General features: G+C 45.9%; 3 protein-coding genes and 1 pseudogene across 3 annotated transcripts; 1 reads left to right on the top strand and 3 right to left on the bottom strand.

Moving 5' to 3' along the window:
* Positions 1-4,067: 4,067 nt before the first annotated feature.
* LOC103652279 (methyltransferase N6AMT1) lies at positions 4,068-4,836 on the bottom strand. Its single transcript, XM_023302099.1, has one exon. It carries the CDS (start codon positions 4,834-4,836, stop codon positions 4,084-4,086), a length of 753 nt encoding a protein of 250 aa, XP_023157867.1. The 3' UTR covers positions 4,068-4,083.
* A 1,081-nt stretch (positions 4,837-5,917) lies between these two features.
* Positions 5,918-7,304, bottom strand: LOC103652278 (uncharacterized; annotated as a pseudogene).
* LOC103650771 (uncharacterized) lies at positions 6,898-13,483 on the bottom strand. Its single transcript, XM_008676344.4, has one exon. It carries the CDS (start codon positions 8,048-8,050, stop codon positions 7,475-7,477), a length of 576 nt encoding a protein of 191 aa, XP_008674566.1. The 5' UTR covers positions 8,051-13,483; the 3' UTR covers positions 6,898-7,474.
* On the top strand, positions 13,159-18,260 carry LOC100273469 (Glycerol-3-phosphate dehydrogenase [NAD(+)] GPDHC1 cytosolic). Its single transcript, NM_001147906.1, has 6 exons — positions 13,159-13,262; positions 13,403-14,305; positions 16,051-16,272; positions 17,011-17,258; positions 17,494-17,633; positions 17,801-18,260. Exons 2-6 carry the CDS (start codon positions 13,663-13,665, stop codon positions 17,922-17,924), a joined length of 1,377 nt encoding a protein of 458 aa, NP_001141378.1. The 5' UTR covers positions 13,159-13,262; positions 13,403-13,662; the 3' UTR covers positions 17,925-18,260.
* Positions 18,261-19,330: the final 1,070 nt, after the last annotated feature.

The following is a 19,330-nucleotide window of genomic DNA, read 5'->3' as shown; positions in this document are numbered from 1 at the left end:
CAGGTACGAGTAATACTTAGTCTAGGCATAAAATCCGAGCCCGAAGCCCAAAAAAATCCGAGCTCGAACCCATTTAGCCTGATACCCAAAACCCGATGAGTATATGTGGATATCAAAACTCAAAAATCGAACATAATTCGAGTTGTTCGGTAGTAAGCCATGGTACCCAAATTGCCCGTTTAGCCCGAATTACCCGTTATTACATTATCGATGTTCTATTTATCTATAATTTGATCATTATTTATGGTATTGTTGTTCATACTTCTATCAACAATTATTGTCACTAATAACATGTCATTGACTACTTATTTTGTAACATGTGGTATCATGGCACTAATGGTTGACTAATGTTTAATTTAGAAGTAAATTATTTAGGTTGACTGTTGTTCGGATAGAATGGGCTACCGTAACCTGAACCCAAACCCAAAATTTATAGGTACTCAATTTTTGAGTATATTATCTAGACACCCTAATTTTGGGTATTGTTTATAAATACCCAAAATTCTAAAACCCGAAAAACTCAACCCGTAATTTCGGGCTAACCCAAGCGCTTAGGCTGAGGTAATACATAGTTGAACCCATACCTGCTACACTCAATGGGTAGAGGTTCCCGCCAAATAGCACACTTATGGTTGAGAGAATGCTTCCACACCCATAAGGTTCTTAGGTTTCGAGTAACCATTGTCATCTCTACTCCCATTGGTTATTGGGTCACTGCCTAATTAGAAGAGCAGGGGTATGGTAGAATCTTCACGTGGGTTGGTAGGGGCGGGAGCATGAGGATGGACTGAAAGGCTTATGGCCTAGGATGGTGAAAAGGTAGATTTTTTTATTTGTATATTTAAAATATTCAAAATTCCAAAACTATACTTTAGGAACTGAAATATTACAATATTATGTAGGTAAGGTTTGACGTTTGAAGATACCCTTTCCTAAACCCCGCATAGTGTGGAAAGATACCCTTCGCTAGATCCTCGTTTGAGCCCTAATCTATTACTAGGTACGTGCCCGTGCGATGCCACGGAACACAATTTGCGAGCCTCAACGGGCTTAGGGCCATGGTGACGGGCACGGTGAGAGCACAAGTTTTCAACTCACGATCGTTAAAGTCAGTGTCCGCAGTAGTGAAGGTTCGTCCGCCTGTCCAAGTGCTACAGCAGCAGACCAAGAACAACAATGAAGATCTGTCCGCCTTCACACGGTCGCGATAGGGACAGACGAGTGGCTTCACATGAGGACGCATGGGGAGTGGCAAAGGCTAGAGCTATGAGAATATGAATAGCAGGGATATGTGCATGCAACAAACCTAGAAACACAATATTCAAGAAAGGAATGTCCAACCATTGTAGGACTTTCCCTTTGAATTACACACATCGATGAGCAAGCAGAAATATGGTTATATTCTAGCCGCGATGCTTAAAATGAGGACGCGCATCAAGTGCCACCAGAAATGCCTTGCCTTGTATGACATTTTTTTGAAGGAATTGGCTTGTCTAATGTTAACATACATAATCATGTTGCGTTCAAAACCCATGAGATGAATTGTTCAAAAGAAACGTATATGCATCTCATGGGTCCTCATAGTTACCTAAATATATTTGTTTAGGATGGAGACTTATATGATTTACAGTACATGCATATGGTTCCTCCCAGTCCCATAGACATACGTACTATATCTATAAAAAAAGGTCATTCGAACATGTCAACTCAGCATCTCCCTAAATGATTCTGGATTAGGATGGCTTCGACCAGATTACGTCAGCACACAACCAACACCTTACGTAGCCCACCCATTGCACTGCATGCCCCCATTTCAATTTTGCCATGCCAACATGCAGGTCATTGCCGTCCATCTTCACAAATATACGAAAATTGAGAGGCCTTGGTAGCAAGTCCATAACTGACAGCAGTGGTCAGCGAGAGTTACTACTGCACGAGACTGATCCACTATCATTGCCATTAACATAGATTACCTGTATCATAGACTAAAATTAGAATTACTGCACAAAAGGTCGATGTGTTCAATTGCACAAAAGGTATAACTAAAAACAGTGAGGTCGATGTGTTTAACTGCACAAAAGGTATATCTAAAAACAGTGGCCAAAATTTCAGCTATGTCAAGGCATGAATTAGCACAAAAGGGATTAAGTTATAGATGTGCCAACAGAATTAGAGACAATATCTAGTAGATTGCTTTCAACTCCAATCATATGAATAGTTCTCCAATCCTATGATGAGGAATAAAAATTTGGGGCAAATGCAGACTAACAATAGTTATTCGATGAAAAACAATTACCTTTGGTATTGGATTCTCTAATGCCAAGTTGATAGAACCAGGCCCTAAAGTGTTTTCCACCTCACCATGCACAACCTGTTGTTCCTTAAGGTCCTTCTCAAGCAAAAGAATTTGCATAAGATGATTTTATGAGTCTACAATATGAAAGATTCAGTAGAAAAACAAGAAGCAACAGGCTAAGGAAAAAATGGGCTTTCACCTTTTCTAACAGATTATTTGAGCATTTTTAGCTAACTTTAAGGGAGACAACACTTTTAGAGTGTCAACAAATATGTTGTGTCATTTAGTGAAGTTAGGCTTAAAAGACTTGAATGAATGAAAACGACATATCTGAGGATTGTACTTCTCAAAGGAAAAGATCTCTTTCTTCAGGCAAGGACTAAACATGTTGATCGGTGTGTGTATGTTATGACAAATGCATCCAAAAAATATACTAACCATGCATAGTCATCACCAGTTAACTCTTCATCTGATTCTGTTTGAGTCAGAAGTGGGGGGTCACTTGATGACAGTGTCTTCATAACTTCCCTATCAAACTAACTGTTGTTCACCTCATGGGTATGCTCCTCTTGTCTGATAAAAGAACATTAGAAGAAACAATAATAATTAATTAGAAAGAATACCCACTATGATCATTTCTACATTAGAAATCTATCATAAGTACCTTACTTTCTACAGTTTGTATTTATTATTACTTTTATTTTTCTTGTATTTTTACTGTGAGAGCACTTATGATTAAATAAATAATGTCAAATGTTTTCTGTAAAAAAGGGTCAGACAGTGAACCTAGTAGAAGTACAAGTATATACTACCAAAAGACTATTAAGGCGTTAGAAAAACAAAGGGAGCAACTGATCATCAGCTTACCTGAAAAGTGCGTCCGGCCATGGTTTATCGACATGAAAAACATATGATAGGTCAAGGTCCTCCAGTGTTGTGTTCTCATTTATATTTTGCTTTTTGGTTGATCGGCCTTGTGTAGAACCCTTTAAGTCATACTTACGATGAATTCGCAGCTCAGTGCAAAACATATTTCTCATCACAACAAAGCGAACTTGTACAAAATTAGAAAAAAAAACTATCGCATATGACATGCATTTACAGACTAAATAAGAGTAATGCAACAATGATGTGATTCTGCACCTTTCTTCCGCCTTTCAGAGTAATCCTGTGGACGCCAAAAAAAAATTGTAATGAGCGTATTATCATAAGCTCTGACATGATTGTAATATTTTGGTAGCAGCTTTAACAGTATCTGCAGCATGTATTACATCAAACCAATCTACAGTAGGCATAACTTATCACTCAACAATGATATAAATTATTTTTATCCTATGATTTCCCCTATTAATGTTAACTAATATTAGGATCATAAATCTTATGTGCAACAATTTTTTCCTGGCTGTAAATATATAATTCATCCACATAATAAGACAAGTAAAACACGCACTCATAAAAAACCTGTGAGGTGATACCTTCAACTCAGTTTTTCTCAAGGTTTTTATGACAAAACGTTCATCCTGTGAGAGATAGAAAATACTGCCGCTTTTCCCAGGTGAAGAAAGCTCTTTCAGACTGTCATCACCACATATGGACATCATGTAATCTGCAGCATCAATCTGGAACATTTCTCGAAGGTTCCTAAAATTTATGAATCAATTAGCTACGACAAAAAAAATGAATAGAAGAATCTGAAAAAAAATCCAAGCTGGTGGGAATTCCTCTATAATCTGTATGATCTCTTATTAACTGTTGAGGTACAACCAATTAAGGGCCCGAAACAATAATCATTTCGGCGACGCACTTGTAACAGCGTGTGGATCTCGCCAGAACTCGAGAACATAAAGGCTCTCCTCCTCAGTACACCTCTTCAAGATAACGCAGGATGCATACCCCATCTCGCTCATCAGATGACATATGTCTGAAGGATCATTATCTTCGAGGGCCACCATGTACAGCCACCCTCTTTCTGATAGCATCTCACGCACAGCAGGAAGGATCCTGTCTATCACTTGGCGGCCATTCAAACCGACTGCCCAAGACGCAGCAATGCCTCTACATACGACTTCTTCCACATGAGTTGGCACATAAGGAGGGTTAACAACTGCCACATCAACCATACCAGCAAGGCGTTTATCAAGACCAGACATGATGTCAGTAACAATCACATCTGCATGCACCCCATGAGCTTCAAGGGTCGCTTGAGTTGTCTCGGCAGCATGTTGGTTGATGTCAGTTGCTAGGTACTGGGCTCCAGAGCCTAACTGCCTGAGCATGATTGCAAGCGAGGTGATGACATAACCACTACCAAACCCTACCTCCATACATAACCTTGGTTGTAGTGTCAAGAGTTGTGCTTTATCTGAGAGTAGTGCATCAACAAGGGCAAAGGAATCATCACATGGCTCATGCACATCTGGATGGCTCGCAACAAGTGGAATTTGTGCGGTGATTAATGTCCTCCCAGAAGAAGCCTTCAAAAATAAGCTTTTGTCATAAAAATAGCATAGAGATTCCTTAAATAAATATAGCTTACACATATCTATTTTTCCTCTCTGTTTAAAGCAAGCACATTAGTTGGTCAGAACTCAGAATGAAACAAAATAGTACACGACAAAATGGATAACATGTTTTTTAGCACTCCAACAGTGAACATCAAAGAGAGCACTTCAGTTAAATGTTACATGGTGGAATTGGATAGTATCTCACCATTTATTCCCTGTAAACACAACATTTTGGCAACCGCAATGTATCTCTTATATTAAGGATATCCAGCAAGATAATTTACAAGGGTGGTTTTTTCTTTACAAATGGAACATATTATTTGTATAATTTAGCAATCATGCATAAAATGGGGAAGCAGGAAAACTGAAAGGAGCCAGGAAAACTTCTTAACCTCATGGTACCTTGCAAGAAATTCACTTTCGACTCTTAAAGATCCAGTACCGGATATGTACTGCATTGTAGCAACCTTATTCTCCTGAATAGCAGGACTGTTCCATTTGTAAAGAAAAAACATAATCAACTCCCAAAAATAAAACCTAATATGAACCACAAACGGTGATAAAGGAACCTATTTTTATTATTGAAACTTGAACAGTAAGAATTCACAGTTGGCAACACAATCATTGGGTGCAGTTTTTTTGATGAATATAAATGGATATGGCAAACAGAAAAATACCTATCGGCACCAAAGATAGTATACCACTCGTGTGTATTAAAATAAAAAAACCCACTATCTTCTATAGTCGATTGTTGGAGGGGCCCTAAATTTACATTTTAAAAATGCTTAGCGCTAGGACATAAGCGTGTGGTAGTAAAAGATTTTAGCTCTGAGTTTTGTTTATTGCAGGACTTAACAGATCCATAGAGAACCATCGGACAACCTTATTAGCTTCACCACGACAAGACCGTGAGAGGAAGAGAGACGAGAGAGTTTCGGTACACTGACCATGAAGAGGTCGAGCTCCTCGCCTCTCGTGTGTGCTCCGCCCGCCGCCGACGCATAGGCAGGGGCCTCATCGCTATCTGTGCATCGATGCGTGGGAGCTGGTCCACGGGGGTGGTGACGCGGTGGCAGGTGACGTGTGCCTCGAGCAAGCGCTCGTACAGCGGGTGCACCTAGCAATCTATTATCCAGTTCCCATAGCAGAGACCTGTGGGGGGAATGGATGCAGTTATTGCCAATATCTTCCTTGAACAAGCAGCAGGATTAGCATACCTTCCTTGAAGACGAGGCCAGTGAGCACGACGAACGTGGGGCCGACAAACCACAACACGGCAGGGTGGTCCACCACGTACTGCACGAGGCCCTCATCCAGCGGGCGAGCGGCGACGAGGTAGGTCCCGACGGAGCCGAGCGCCCCGATCGCCCACAGCACCTGGAGGAAGCGCTTTATCGTGGTGACATAGTCACATAGATGTGGATGAGGACCGGCGATAGGTCCAGCCTCGCGGCGTCGCAGGCGTACATGAGGTCGGCAGCGCCGGTGATGGCGGAGGCGACGGGGTTCCCCTCCGGCAGGAACGCCGCGGAGGCCGCCGCCACGAAGGACGCCGCAGCCGTCACCAGCCCCGACCAGTACAGCAAGACGTCGCGGACGTGGGGAAGGGGACCGAGGAAGGCGCCATGAATGGCGTGGAGGCGAGCATTCCATCTACAGACCCGAGATCTACAGACGCGAGGGTATTAGCGGGCGGGGTTTCTGGAACCCGATGGAAAGTGGATCGGCGCGGCGCCCCGAAGCGAGAATGGCGGCTGGGCGGACTCGAGATGGCGCCATTCCGGGGGAGGCAGATTGCCGCGGGGGCCTAGAACTCGATGGAAAGTGGATCGGCGTGGACGCAGCGCGCGGGGGAGGGCGGGTTGGGGCCCTGCGGAGCGAGTGAGCGAGGGCGCCCCGAGATTGGCGGGCAGGGTTTCTAGAAGCGAGAATGGAAGGCGCCATGGATGGCGGCTGGGGGCTCGCCGAGATTGCCGTGGGGGAGAGGGGAGCGCTTGCCGAGGGAGATCGCCGCGGTGGGAGAGGGCGCTTGCCGAGGCATGGGCAGAAGAAAGGAGGCAACGCGAGGCATGGGCAGGCGGGGGCGGAGGCACGAGGGGCTGTGGACGCCCTCCTTACGTTCTTAATAGGAGTAGAGATCTGTATCTGCTATTATTATGTATACGTCGTCAGTAGATTCTTATCATGAAAATCCCCCGGCCTCTACGGCCTCGATCGACCACCCGGACACCTCCAGCTCTGGCCGTCACCACCCACCTCCTGCAGCTCCGAACGAGAGCTTGCGGTAATGCCCCCGAACGCGCGGCGGCGGACTCCCGCCCGGCCCCCAACGGCGCTGCGTACGAACGACCCAGATAGGTGTCAGCACCTCTGTGGAGGAGAAGGAGGCTGTGGAAGAGACGGAAGTGGAACAGGCAGCACTCGGCGGCAAACGCACTCGACGCACCAACGTTCGTGTGATGGGTCCAGAATGGGCTGTGTAATCCTAATCTCTTGTAATTCATGGCCAGCCCATGTGAGGGTATAATACCTAGTATGTGGTTTCTGGAGAGGCATGCAAAACTTGAACAAACTCATACGCAATAACATCCGCCGCCTTCTGCCTCCTGTTCACTGTTCTTCTCTAATCTCTGATTCTTCTTCCACTTCTGATCTCTGAGCATAACATTTGGTATCAAAGACTTGTCATCCTGGATCTGCTGCCGGAGGTGCCGCGGCGGGCGCGATCGTCTGCGATGGAGCAATCGGAGACTATCACCCACAAGTTGCTTGAGGAAATGCGTCTCATGGAGGCGCGTCTATCTGAGCAAATCAGCGGGCGCTGCGCCGGCGTCGAGCGCCGCGTGGAGGAACACTGTGAGGAGATACGCGTGCCTTCACCCAGCGCTGCGATGCCATCCACCAACAAGTGGATGTTGCGGCGTTGCGCGGTGAAGAACGCCTGATCGCCCTCGAACTCATGAAGACCGAGGCTGATATGTGGCGTCCCGATCTGGAGAAGCGGGTCGACGATCTGGAGTTGGAAGTTACCCGTGTCAACAAATTCCTTGAACGGGAACGTCGCCAGCCAGCCTTCGACAAGCCGGGACTCTTTGGTCCACACGCGTCGGCATCCGTGCGTCCTCCAGCCGGATTTCCTCACGCTGATGGGGCCCGTGGCCACCGCTTCGAACCACCAAACCGGGAGGGTGAGTTTGGGTTCCCTGCGACCCAACCTCACGGCCTGGTCAAGGGTACGTACAATGCCCATCCATCGCGCATTACTGGTTTTATGCCTGAACACCAATATCCTTCTGAGTTTATGCGTGAGTCTGGGCTGGGTAGACTGCCGAAAGTCAATTTCCCACAATTTGATGGCTCGAAACCACAATTATGGAAGAAGTGTGAAAATTACTTTGAGATGTATGACACTGAATACTATATGTGGGTTAAGGTTTCATCTATGCATTTTGTTGGTCGTGCTGAACGCTGGTTACAATCGGTTGAGCGACGTTTGCGTCAGTTCTCTTGGGAGGGATTTTGTAGTTTGATTCATGACCGATTTGGTCGCGAGCAGCATGAGACACTGATCAGACAGTTATTTCATATTAGTCAGTCTGGATCTGTGTCAGATTACGTCGAACAGTTTGCGTCGCTGGTAGATGAATTGGGTGCTTATGAGTCTAGAACAGATCCTTTGTATTATACTATGCGATTTGTTGATGGTCTTAAGTATGATATCAAGTCAGTTGTCATGGTACAACGTCCCCAAAGCCTCGATGCTGCTTGTGCGCTTGCTCTCGTGCAGGAAGAAGCGTTGGAGCCCACACGACGCCGGCGTGCTGAGCCTTTCATCCACCGGAAGGCTTGGCCGCAGGCGACGGCGTCTGAGATCACCAAGGTGGAGCGTGTTGGTAACCAGGGGCAACCAACGGAGAAGCTTATTGTTGACTCAACCCGTCACACTTCGCCAATGGACAGAGTAGCGACTCTGAAGAGCTATCGCCGTGCCCGTGGGTTATGTGACCGATGCGCAGAAAAGTGGACTCCAGGTCACAAATGTGCAACCACAGTTCAGCTCCATGCTATTGAAGAGGTATGGGATCTTCTTACTTTGGATGACCAGGAGAATACAGAACCTGTGAGCAGTCTGAACAAGTGGTTATGGCGTTATCACTATCTTCAGCAGCCTGGGAGGGCAGTAACAGATTGGTGACGATGAGATTATCTGGAACGATTCAGCAACAGGACCTGGTTATTCTTATTGATTCGGGATCGTCACACTCGTTCCTCTTTGATCGTCTTCGACCACTGCTAGCTGGTGTCCAGGAACTTGCTCAGCCGTTCTCAGTTCAGGTGGCCAACGGGCAGACTCTTTCTTCTCAATATTATATTCCTGCAGCACAGTGGTCTATGGCTGGTTATTGGTTTACAGCTGATCTTCGTTTTTTGCCGTTACCAGCTTTGGATTTAGTGGTGGGCATGGACTGGTTGCAACGGTTTAGTCCTATGCATGTCGATTGGGCAAACAAGTGGTTGGTAATTCCATACAATGGATCGTCAGTGTGCTTACAAGGACTTCAGTCATCTTTTCCTTCTGGTTCTGTGGTGCAGTTGCTGCTATCAGCTGAGATACAGCTCAATTCAGTTCAAGAAGAGTCTCAGTTGGAGGTACATCCCAAGGTTCAAGCGGTTCTTCAACAATTTTCAGATGTGTTTGCTGATCCTGTGGGTTTACCTCCCAGCCGACAGTGTGACCATGCTATTCCATTGGTCCCTGGTGCTCACCCTTTCAATGTCAAGCCCTATCGTTATCCACCGGCTCTCAAGGATGAAATAGAGACACAAGTACGTGACATGCTGTCGCAGGGAGTCATCCAAAAGAGCCACAGTCTGTTTGCATCGCCAGTATTGCTGGTCAAGAAGAAAGATCAAACGTGGCGCTTCTGTATTGATTACCGCTATCTCAACGCTATAACAGTGAAGAGCTCGTATCCTGTTCCAATCTTTGATCAGCTGATGGATGAACTGTCCTCTGCACAATGGTTTAGCAAGCTTGATCTGAAAGCGGGTTACCATCAAATCTGTCTAGTACCAGGAGAAGAACCAAAGACGGCCTTCCAAACACATTTGGGTCATTTCGAGTTTCGAGTAATGGCTTTTGGCTTGACTGGAGCTCCCAACACTTTTCTGGGTGCCATGAATGATACACTGGCACCAGTATTGCGTCGTTGTGCCCTCGTGTTCTTCGATGACATACTTATTTACAGTCCTACATTTGAGTCCCACTTGCAACATTTATCCGAGGTCCTCACTTTGTTGAAGCAAGATCACTGGAAGATCAAGTTGTCCAAATGTGCTTTTGCCCAGACCACTATTGCTTATCTCGGTCATATAATCAGTGCTCACGGTGTGGCGACTGACCCAGCTAAGTTGCAAATTATTCAGCAGTGGTCAGCCCCAACAAATACTAAGGAGCTACGCAGTTTTCTCGGTTTGGCTGGTTTTTACCGTAAATTCGTACGACATTTCAGCATCATCGCCAAACCTCTGACGGACTTACTCAAGAAAAATTCCCTGTTCGTTTGGACATCAGATCATCAGTCAGCATTTGAGACCCTCATGCAGGCTTTAATATCTGCTCCAGTGCTGGCTCTTCCAGACTTCAACCAACCATTCTGCATTTATACAGATGCCTGCAGTACAGGCGTAGGTGCGGTCCTGATGCAAAAGGGGCACCCGTTGGCGTTCTTGAGCAAGGCTCTGGGTCCCAAAAACCAAGGCTTGTCGACATACGAGAAGGAATATCTTGCAATTGTGATTGCTATAGCACAGTGGCGCTCATACCTTCAGTTGGCAGAATTCCATATTTATACGGATCACCAAAGCTTGGCTCAGTTAAACGAACAACGTCTCCACACTGTTTGGCAACAAAAGGTATACACCAAGCTGGCCGGCCTTCAATACAAGATTGTTTACAAAAAAGGGTGTGACAACGCTGCCGCAGACGCACTGTCCAGGTACTCACATCAGCCGGACCAATTGCTGCATATTTCTCACTGTACGCCAACTTGGGTTCAGGAAATCGTGGAGGGTTATCAACATGACCAGCAGGCACAGAGTTTGTTATCGCAGTTGGCCCTTGATCCGTCGGCACTAGCTGCAACATACACTCTTAAAGATGGCTTGATTCGACATAAGGGACGTCTATGGTTAGGCAAGAATGAGGTGTTACAACAAAAGGTCATCGCCGCCTTCCACGACTCAGCTTTGGGGGGTCACTCGGGTGTGCCTGTCACTTATCGACGAGTGAAGCAATTATTTTCATGGAAGGGCATGAAGAAGACAGTTCACCAGTTTGTGCAGTCATGTCCCATATGCCAGCAAGCGAAGCCGGATCGTGCTAAATACCCAGGTCTGCTTGCTCCTCTACCCATTCCACCGCACGCCTGGCATTCAATTTCTATGGATTTCATAGAAGGCCTACCGAAATCGGGATCCTGGAACTGCATTCTAGTGGTGGTCGACCGTTTCTCAAAATATAGTCATTTTCTGGCCCTTGCTCATCCATTCACAGCCGCGGGGGTGGCCAAGGTTTTCTTGGACAATATTTATAAGCTTCACGGTATGCCAGCAAGTATTGTGTCGGATCGAGATCGAATCTTCACAAGTCAATTCTGGCAGCAGCTGTTTACATTGACTAGAACACAGCTTTGCATGAGCTCGGCTTACCATCCCCAGTCTGATGGTCAAACTGAGCGAGTAAACCAATGTATTGAAACTTATCTCAGGTGTTTTGTCCATGCTTGTCCCAAGAAATGCTGTCACTGGCTGTCAGTCGCGGAATTTTGGTATAACACCAACTACCATTCGGCAATTGGGCGTTCACCCTTTGAGGTTCTATATGGTCATGCAGCTCGCCATTTTGGTATTGATTCAGTCTCGTCCGTCGCAGTGGAGGACCTCAGACAGTGGTTGACGGACAGAGAAATCATATCCAAGTTGATTCACCAGCATTTGACTCGAGCTCAGTCCCGCATGAAAAAACAGGCTGACAAGAAACGTTCGGAGCGATCATTCCAGGTGGGCGATCAGGTTTACCTCAAACTTCAACCCTAGTTTACCTCAAACTTCAACCCTATATTCAATCATCTGTGGCAGTTCGCTCGAATCAAAAGCTCGCATTTCGATTCTTCGGCCCTTACACAGTGCTGCAACGGGTGGGCACCGTGGCGTACAAGCTTCAGTTACCGGAGACCTCTTCTATACATCCAATATTTCATGTTTCCCAACTAAAAGCTTCAATCGGCCGTCAGCATTCAGTGGTTCCTCAGTTACCTGATGCTAATCCTAGTTTTCAAGTGCCTGTCCAGGTTCTGGCTCACCGCATTATTCAGCGAGGAGGAGCTCTGATTCCACAAATCAAAGTGGTGTGGTCAGGTTGGGATCCCGCCTTAGCGATATGGGAGGACGCTGAGGCCCTGAAAGCTGCGTTTCCGAACGCGCCGGCTTGGGGACAAGCCGCTTCCAAAGGAGAGGGGACTGTCAGCACCTCTGTGGAGGAGGAGGCTGTGGAAGAGACGGAAGTGGAACAGGCAGCACTCGGCGGCAAACGCACTCGACGCACCAACGTTTGTGTGATGAGCCCAGAATGGGCTGTGTAATCCTAGTCTCTTGTAATTCAGGGCCAGCCCATGTGACGGTATAATACCTAGTCTGTGGTTTCTGAAGAGGCATGCAAAACTTAAACAAACTCATACGCAATAACATCCGTCGCCTTCTGCCTCCTGTTCACTGTTCTTCTCTAATCTCTGATTCTTCTTCCACTTCTGATCTCTGAGCATAACAGTAGGCCGTTCGAGTTGCGACCATACAGGCTCGCGGAAAATCGTGGACAGCGATACTTGCGGATGTTGCTCGCCTGTCCCAGTCCTGCATGTGCACGTATGTGCCAGTGTCAACGAAGACAGCGATCAACTCGATCTGTTGCCTGTTTCGTGATAGCATCCCCCATATCCCTCCCCATCGAGTACTCATCCCCCATCTCTGTCGTCGTCGCTGGCGCATCGGTGTCGATCGCAGCAGTTCGCTTCATCACTCAAAAATCCATCTTCGTCAATAACCAGTTCGGGAAGCTGCGAGCGAAGCACTGAAGCAGATGCTTGTCTTGTCTTGTCCCGGCCCTCTCATCCTCCTCCCCCACTCCACTACGGCACTCCCGGCCCTCGCTCGCTTGCTCATTAATGGCGGGCACTGCATGGTTGGCGCCATCCATGCCCATTAACGCCTCCACCCACCTCCGGGCCGCCCCCGCCCCCATCTACTTTTATTCACGCCGATCGGGCACTTGCTTCCAATACAGCGCCGGCCGGGCCGTTGCGTCCGTCCATCCTCATCCCCATCCGCCACCCACCCCGCGCCCCTCCTTCTCACTCCAGTGCTGGCTGCCGGCCAGCTCCGCCCCCGGGGTCCTTGAGCTGGAGGTGGGTGGCGACGTAAAGGCGGCCGCTTGCTTTGCCACCGCCGGCGCTCGTCATCTCCTTACTTATTCATCCCTGCGGCCCTGCTACACATCGGTGCCGTGCCGCGCTTGATTCCGTCCTGTCCTGTGCTTGAATTGTAGGTGGCGGTGGATGACCAGCTCTCGGAGTTTTCTGAGGCGAGGATCGGAGGGCGTTGCGTTAGGTCCGCGGTTGGTGAGCGGCGGTCGGAGCGGTCTCGCGCGCGGCGGGGTCGTTCGATGACGCAGGAATCGCGCTCTGGGAGGGTGGGAATACCTCGCGCTCGCGCTCAAGGTGCTCGATTAATTTACTGCCTGAGGCTGAGGGGGGGCGCGCCTGTGAGCTGAACCGTTCCCGCTGCACTGACTCCTGAGCTCGGGAAATGGTTGGGAGCGTGCACGTCAATGGATCGGTCCACGGCGGCAATGGCACGGCCACGGAGGAGCGGCTGGACGAGCTGCGCCGGCTGCTCGGCAAGTCGGAGGGGGACCTTCTCAAGATCGTCAGCGTCGGCGCCGGCGCGTGGGGCAGCGTCTTCGCCGCGCTACTACAGGACGCGTACGGCCATTTCCGGGACAAGGTGCAGATAAGGATCTGGCGTCGCCCGGGCCGGACGGTGGACCGCTCCACCGCGGAGCACCTGTTCGAGGTGATCAACTCCAGGGAGGACGTGCTCAGGCGCCTCATCCGCCGCTGCGCCTACCTCAAGTACGTCGAGGCGCGGCTCGGAGACCGCACGCTGTATGCCGACGAGATACTCAAGGACGGCTTCTGCCTGAACATGATCGAGACGCCGCTCTGCCCTCTCAAGGTCGTCACTAACCTGCAGGAGGCCGTCTGGGATGCCGACATCGTCGTGAATGGGGTGCCGTCCACCGAGACGAGGGAGGTGTTTGATGAGATCAGCGAGTATTGGAAGGAGAGGATTAGTGTCCCGGTGATAATTTCCCTCGCCAAGGGAATTGAGGCCTCGTTGGATCCAATACCTCGTATCATTACACCTACTCAAATGATTAGCTCTGCAAGTAAGAATCTCTCTTGTCTCTGCCTGCGTATTTTAAACTCAATCACCACAAGTTTCCTTGAGGAAGCTGAATGGTATTGGTTGCAAGAAAAATATTATGATTCGTGGCATGCATGATAAGCTGCTTGATCAAGGTCATGATTAAGATCATGTTTGAATGCACTAGAGCTAATAGTTATCTACTAAAATTAGCTAAAGATATTCAAACAGTCTAGCTAATAGATTAACTATTAGCTACTTTTAGCAATTAGCTAATAGTTAGCTAGCTAATTCCACTAGCAATTTTTTAGCCAACTAACAATTAACTCTAATGCATTCAAACACCCCCTCAATAGTAGAATTCTCGATCAGTTTACAACAAATCTATCATGTGGAAAGCTCATTTGTGTTTTGCAAGATCTCTGACAAACGAACCTGATGTCTATAGTCCAAGCTAACAATTCCAGTATGTTACCTGCCACATTGTCCATTTATAAGAGACAGCATGAGCCCATCTATTGCTTGTCTGTTATAATATAACTAGATAGTAATTTGCACAATTAATGCCATTAGCTGCTGAACACAGTTAGTTTGTGGATATGCATTCACCAACAATCCGTTCGCTCCATAATAGTATCAATTTCCCCTTCCATTTGAAGACTGCACTGAATTCCGATTCATGTGTTTAGCTGTCTATTCCAATTCTCTATTTACCATATGTTTTATGTATACTGGAAGTGAAACACACCAAAGATGTAAATTTATGGCATGCTCATCAGTGGCGGATCCAGGATTGGATCAAAGGAGGGGCTATAAGTTAAAGCATGTTTGGAAGAGCCACCAGCGGCCATTTTGGGGGTGAGTACCACGACGACGTTCTCGCAGGCCTGATGTACTAGCGTGCTGCAGCAGGCCTGCCATGGTGCTGCTTGCAGCAGGGGCGAAGCCAGGATCCAAAATTAGGGGGACCAAATTAGATTAGGGAGGCTGTTAGAAGCATTTTTTGCACTATTTACATGAGAATTAGCTAAAAAACTAACATGTCCTATAGAATTAGGGAAGTATTAGACAGGACATTGCTCCCCTGTCCCTCTAGCTTGTAGCCTGCCTCTTGCGTTGCGCACATGCGCGCTGCTAATTGTTAGATGTGCATTGGCCGTGCGCGCTAGCTCATGACTGTGTCCTGTGTGGTGGTGTGGATTTGCACTGCTGAAGCATGGACGGGTCCAGCGTGGATGCGCGCGCTACCACCTTGCGTGCTGGTGGCACGGATGGAGGCCAAATATATGTGTTGAATGACACGATCAGAAAGAAGGTTGTTGCCTATCTTAGTTAACCATTATAGTCTGCATTTATGTTATAATATACTCTTACGTTCCAAAATAGTTGTCCTTTTAGCTCTTGATTTTTATGTCTATATTCAAATGAATGATGATGAATCTAAACACATATATAAAACACATGCATCACTCAAAAATTATATAAACCTACTAATTCTCTAAAACGATGACTACTATTTTAAGATAGATGAAATATGTATTAATAGGTGTCATAGGGGCGACCGGGGCTGCAGCCCCGGCAGCCCCCTCCTAGATCCGCCCCTGATGCTCATGACATGGTGCTTATCTTCAATGCCCTGATGGAAGGAATGGCCTTGTTCTTGAAATGCATCTGGTTGAAACGTATAAACAGTTTTTTTCTGCTTAATGCTTGGCCTGCTTATTTGAGATCAGCAGTACAGACTGATTTTTAAGGAATGCATTGCAGCTGGAGTTCCAACTGAAAATATACTCTATCTTGGAGGACCAAACATCGCCTCGGAAATTTATAACAAAGAATATGCAAACGCTCGAATCTGTGGATCCAACAAGTGGAGGAAGCCTCTTGCTAAGTTTTTGAGGCAGCCACATTTCATTGTCTGGGACAACAGTGATCTTGTCACCCATGAGGTGATGGGTGGCCTGAAGAATGTCTATGCAATCGGTGCTGGTAATACTAACTTCTGTCTTTTTTTAACTGACAATATTATTGTACAATAGGCATCCTACTACTTGATGTTGAAGAAAACATAACAAACATGTAAATGTTTTTCTTTGCTTAAGTTTTAGTTGATCCCTTAATGGTCGTCCATTGGGCTGTCACTGACTCTCTTTGCCTGAATAGAGTATGGGTGGATCGGAGTACACTAAAATCAGAAGGGCTTTTTAGAATTTTAAGAAAAGAAACAATCAATTTGGAAATCCGATGTCGGGTCAAATACTTGCTGCTTACTTTTTGAATAGTTTCCATTCTAACGTTGTTTTGGTCATAAAATGGCAAGGGGCACAAATAGGATAGTTTCTTCTACTTTGTTTTACTACATTTTCTGTGAGTACCAGTTTTATAAAAAAAACTTGACCTGCGGGGGGTAAGACAGCCCCCGGGTATTGTATTAAGAATAAGACCTTCTCACACAGGTCAAGAAAACCCCCGAACCCCTGCCCCACACATACACAGCGGCATCGAAGCTCATGTGAGAACGACCACGACCAGGGCTGAGCCTTAGACCTATGCTTTGGCGTGGAACAGACGAGAGGATTTTTTTAACCACAGCCTGGAAATTCGCTCCCACGGGGAGTCGAACTCAGGACCTGAGGAGTGCTACTCAGACCACCTAACCAACTCAGCTAGAGGCCCTTTCGCGAGTACCAGTTTTATCATATTTCTCTAATTCTCTTTATGTTTCAGGAATGGTGGCAGCTTTAACAAACGAGAGTGCAACAAGCAAATCTGTATATTTTGCTCATTGCACGTCAGAGATGATATTCATTACTCATTTGCTGACAGAGCAACCTGAGAAACTCGCTGGTCCTCTGCTGGCTGACACGTATGTAACTCTCTTAAAAGGTCGCAATGCATGGTATGGGCAAATGCTTGCCAAGGGAGAGTTGAGTCCTGACATGGGTGATAGTATCAAGGGGAAGGGAATGATTCAGGTAATGGAATGACTTTTTTCTTTCCATTTTGTCTTGTTTTATTCTGAGAAGATGTCAAAGCTATTATAGTACTACATCCGTTCTCGAATATTTGTCGCCCGCTAGTTCATTTTTGAACTAAACCACGACAAATAAAAAAGAATGGAGTGAGTATTTGATAACCCTGACATTTGCAGCCATCCAATTTTGCTTTTTTACACGGTTACCATGATCATTTTACCATTCCATTGGACAGGGTATCTCTGCAGTTGGTGCATTTTTTGAGCTGCTTAGTCAACCCAGCTTAAGTGTGCAGCACCCAGAAGAAAACAAGCAGGTTGCTCCAGCTGAGCTATGCCCAATCCTGAAGAGGCTTTACAGAATACTGATAAAAAGGTTTGTGCTATGTATCATCACTACTCTCCATATTTGGAGAGTTTACAGTGTGCTTGAGGAGTGAGTGCCGCAGTGCAGACGAAGTGAGAAGTGACCACTTCTCACTCATTCATTTTATTGGTTTCATTTTACTCTCCTGATTAGATATAGACCTGACTTATGTGCAGGGAGCTCCCAGCAAGGGACATTCTTCAAGCCCTGAGGGACGAAACGATGAATGATCCTCGGGAAAGGATTGAGATGGCACAAAGCCATGCATTCTACCGCCCGTCTCTCCTTGGAAAACCATGATCTAGTTAGTCTTGTAGATTAGTAGAATATAAACGGACGCTGTGCTGCAGGTTTCTCCACTGTGCTTGCTGTCCTTGTGTCCGAGCTACATGGGGATGGGGCTTTGTCAGTTGTCGAATTCTTTGTGCTTCCTCGTTGCCATGGTGTACAAGAGATTACTGAACCAATAAATGTTCTAAGTGCATATTATATGAACACCCAATTTGAAAGTACCCGAGGAAGATTTCTTATGCATGGATTTGTTTGGTCCAACGTCATATGCTAGTTTGGGTGGCAACATCTATATTCTCATGATTGTAGATTATTATTCAAGGTATACTTAGGTTTTCTTACTTCAAAACAAGACTAAAGTTGCATCAATTTTCAAGAAGTTTGTGAAAACACACACAACGAGTTCAAAGTGAAGATAGAAGACTACAAGTGACAATAACAAGGAATTTGACAACATAAATATTAAACAACATTGTGATAAATTGGGATCAAGCATGAAGTATCCATAATATACATTCTAAAATAAAATGGTGTTGTTGAAAAGAAAAATAGAACATTTTTCATCTTGCTAGAACAATAATTGATGAGCATAATGCAACGAAGAGGTTTTAGGCCAAAGCGATCAACAACACGTGTTATGCATCAAACTTCCTATTTCCTCATTGTTTGCTCGAGAAGACCCTCTATAAGTTGCTCAATGGTAAGAAGTATGATATCTTATTCTTCTAGGTGGTTGGGTGCAAATGTTACAACTACAAAAAGCGTCAAGAGATAGTGAAGTTTCAAATAATATGTAATATTGGTTTCTTACTTGGTTACTCATTGGAGTTCAAAGCATATAAAGTATTCAACCACGCCACCGACTTGTAGAATAAATATACGATGTGGAATTCGATGAAACTAGCGACTCCCAATGAGCAAATAAGAATCTTAATAATGTAAGTGATGAACTATTGAGAGAGTCGATGAAGAATATGGCAGCTCGAGATATGAAGCCAAAAAATGAAGATGATGACAAAGATGATAAACAACCAAATTAAGATACACACGTCTCTCAAGATCAAATGGTGGCATACACAAAAGATGTTGATGCTCCACACCCCCCTCCTCAAGTAGTTGAAGGAATAAACTCATGACTACTACATGACTACTACAAGCTCATCCATAAGATATCATCATAGAAATCCATCATGGGTGTGATCACTCACTCCCAAAATTTCATTTCATCTATTGGACATTGCATTGACATTACTTGTGGATTGTGTGAATGTCATACATAAAGAATTAAACAACTTCATCCACAATGAAATCTGAATACTTGAAGAGCGACTACAAGATGCAACTCCCACAAGAAAAAAATATGAGATGCAACCATCGTTAAAGCATCCGACAGTTGCATTCATTCTGGTTAAACA

This window comes from Zea mays, chromosome 3 (assembly GCF_902167145.1).
Source record: "Zea mays cultivar B73 chromosome 3, Zm-B73-REFERENCE-NAM-5.0, whole genome shotgun sequence".
NCBI classification, from domain to species: Eukaryota; Viridiplantae; Streptophyta; class Magnoliopsida; order Poales; family Poaceae; genus Zea; species Zea mays.
The sequence above is the reverse complement of the archived record's forward strand: the minus strand, read 5'-3'. Positions and strand labels throughout refer to the sequence as shown.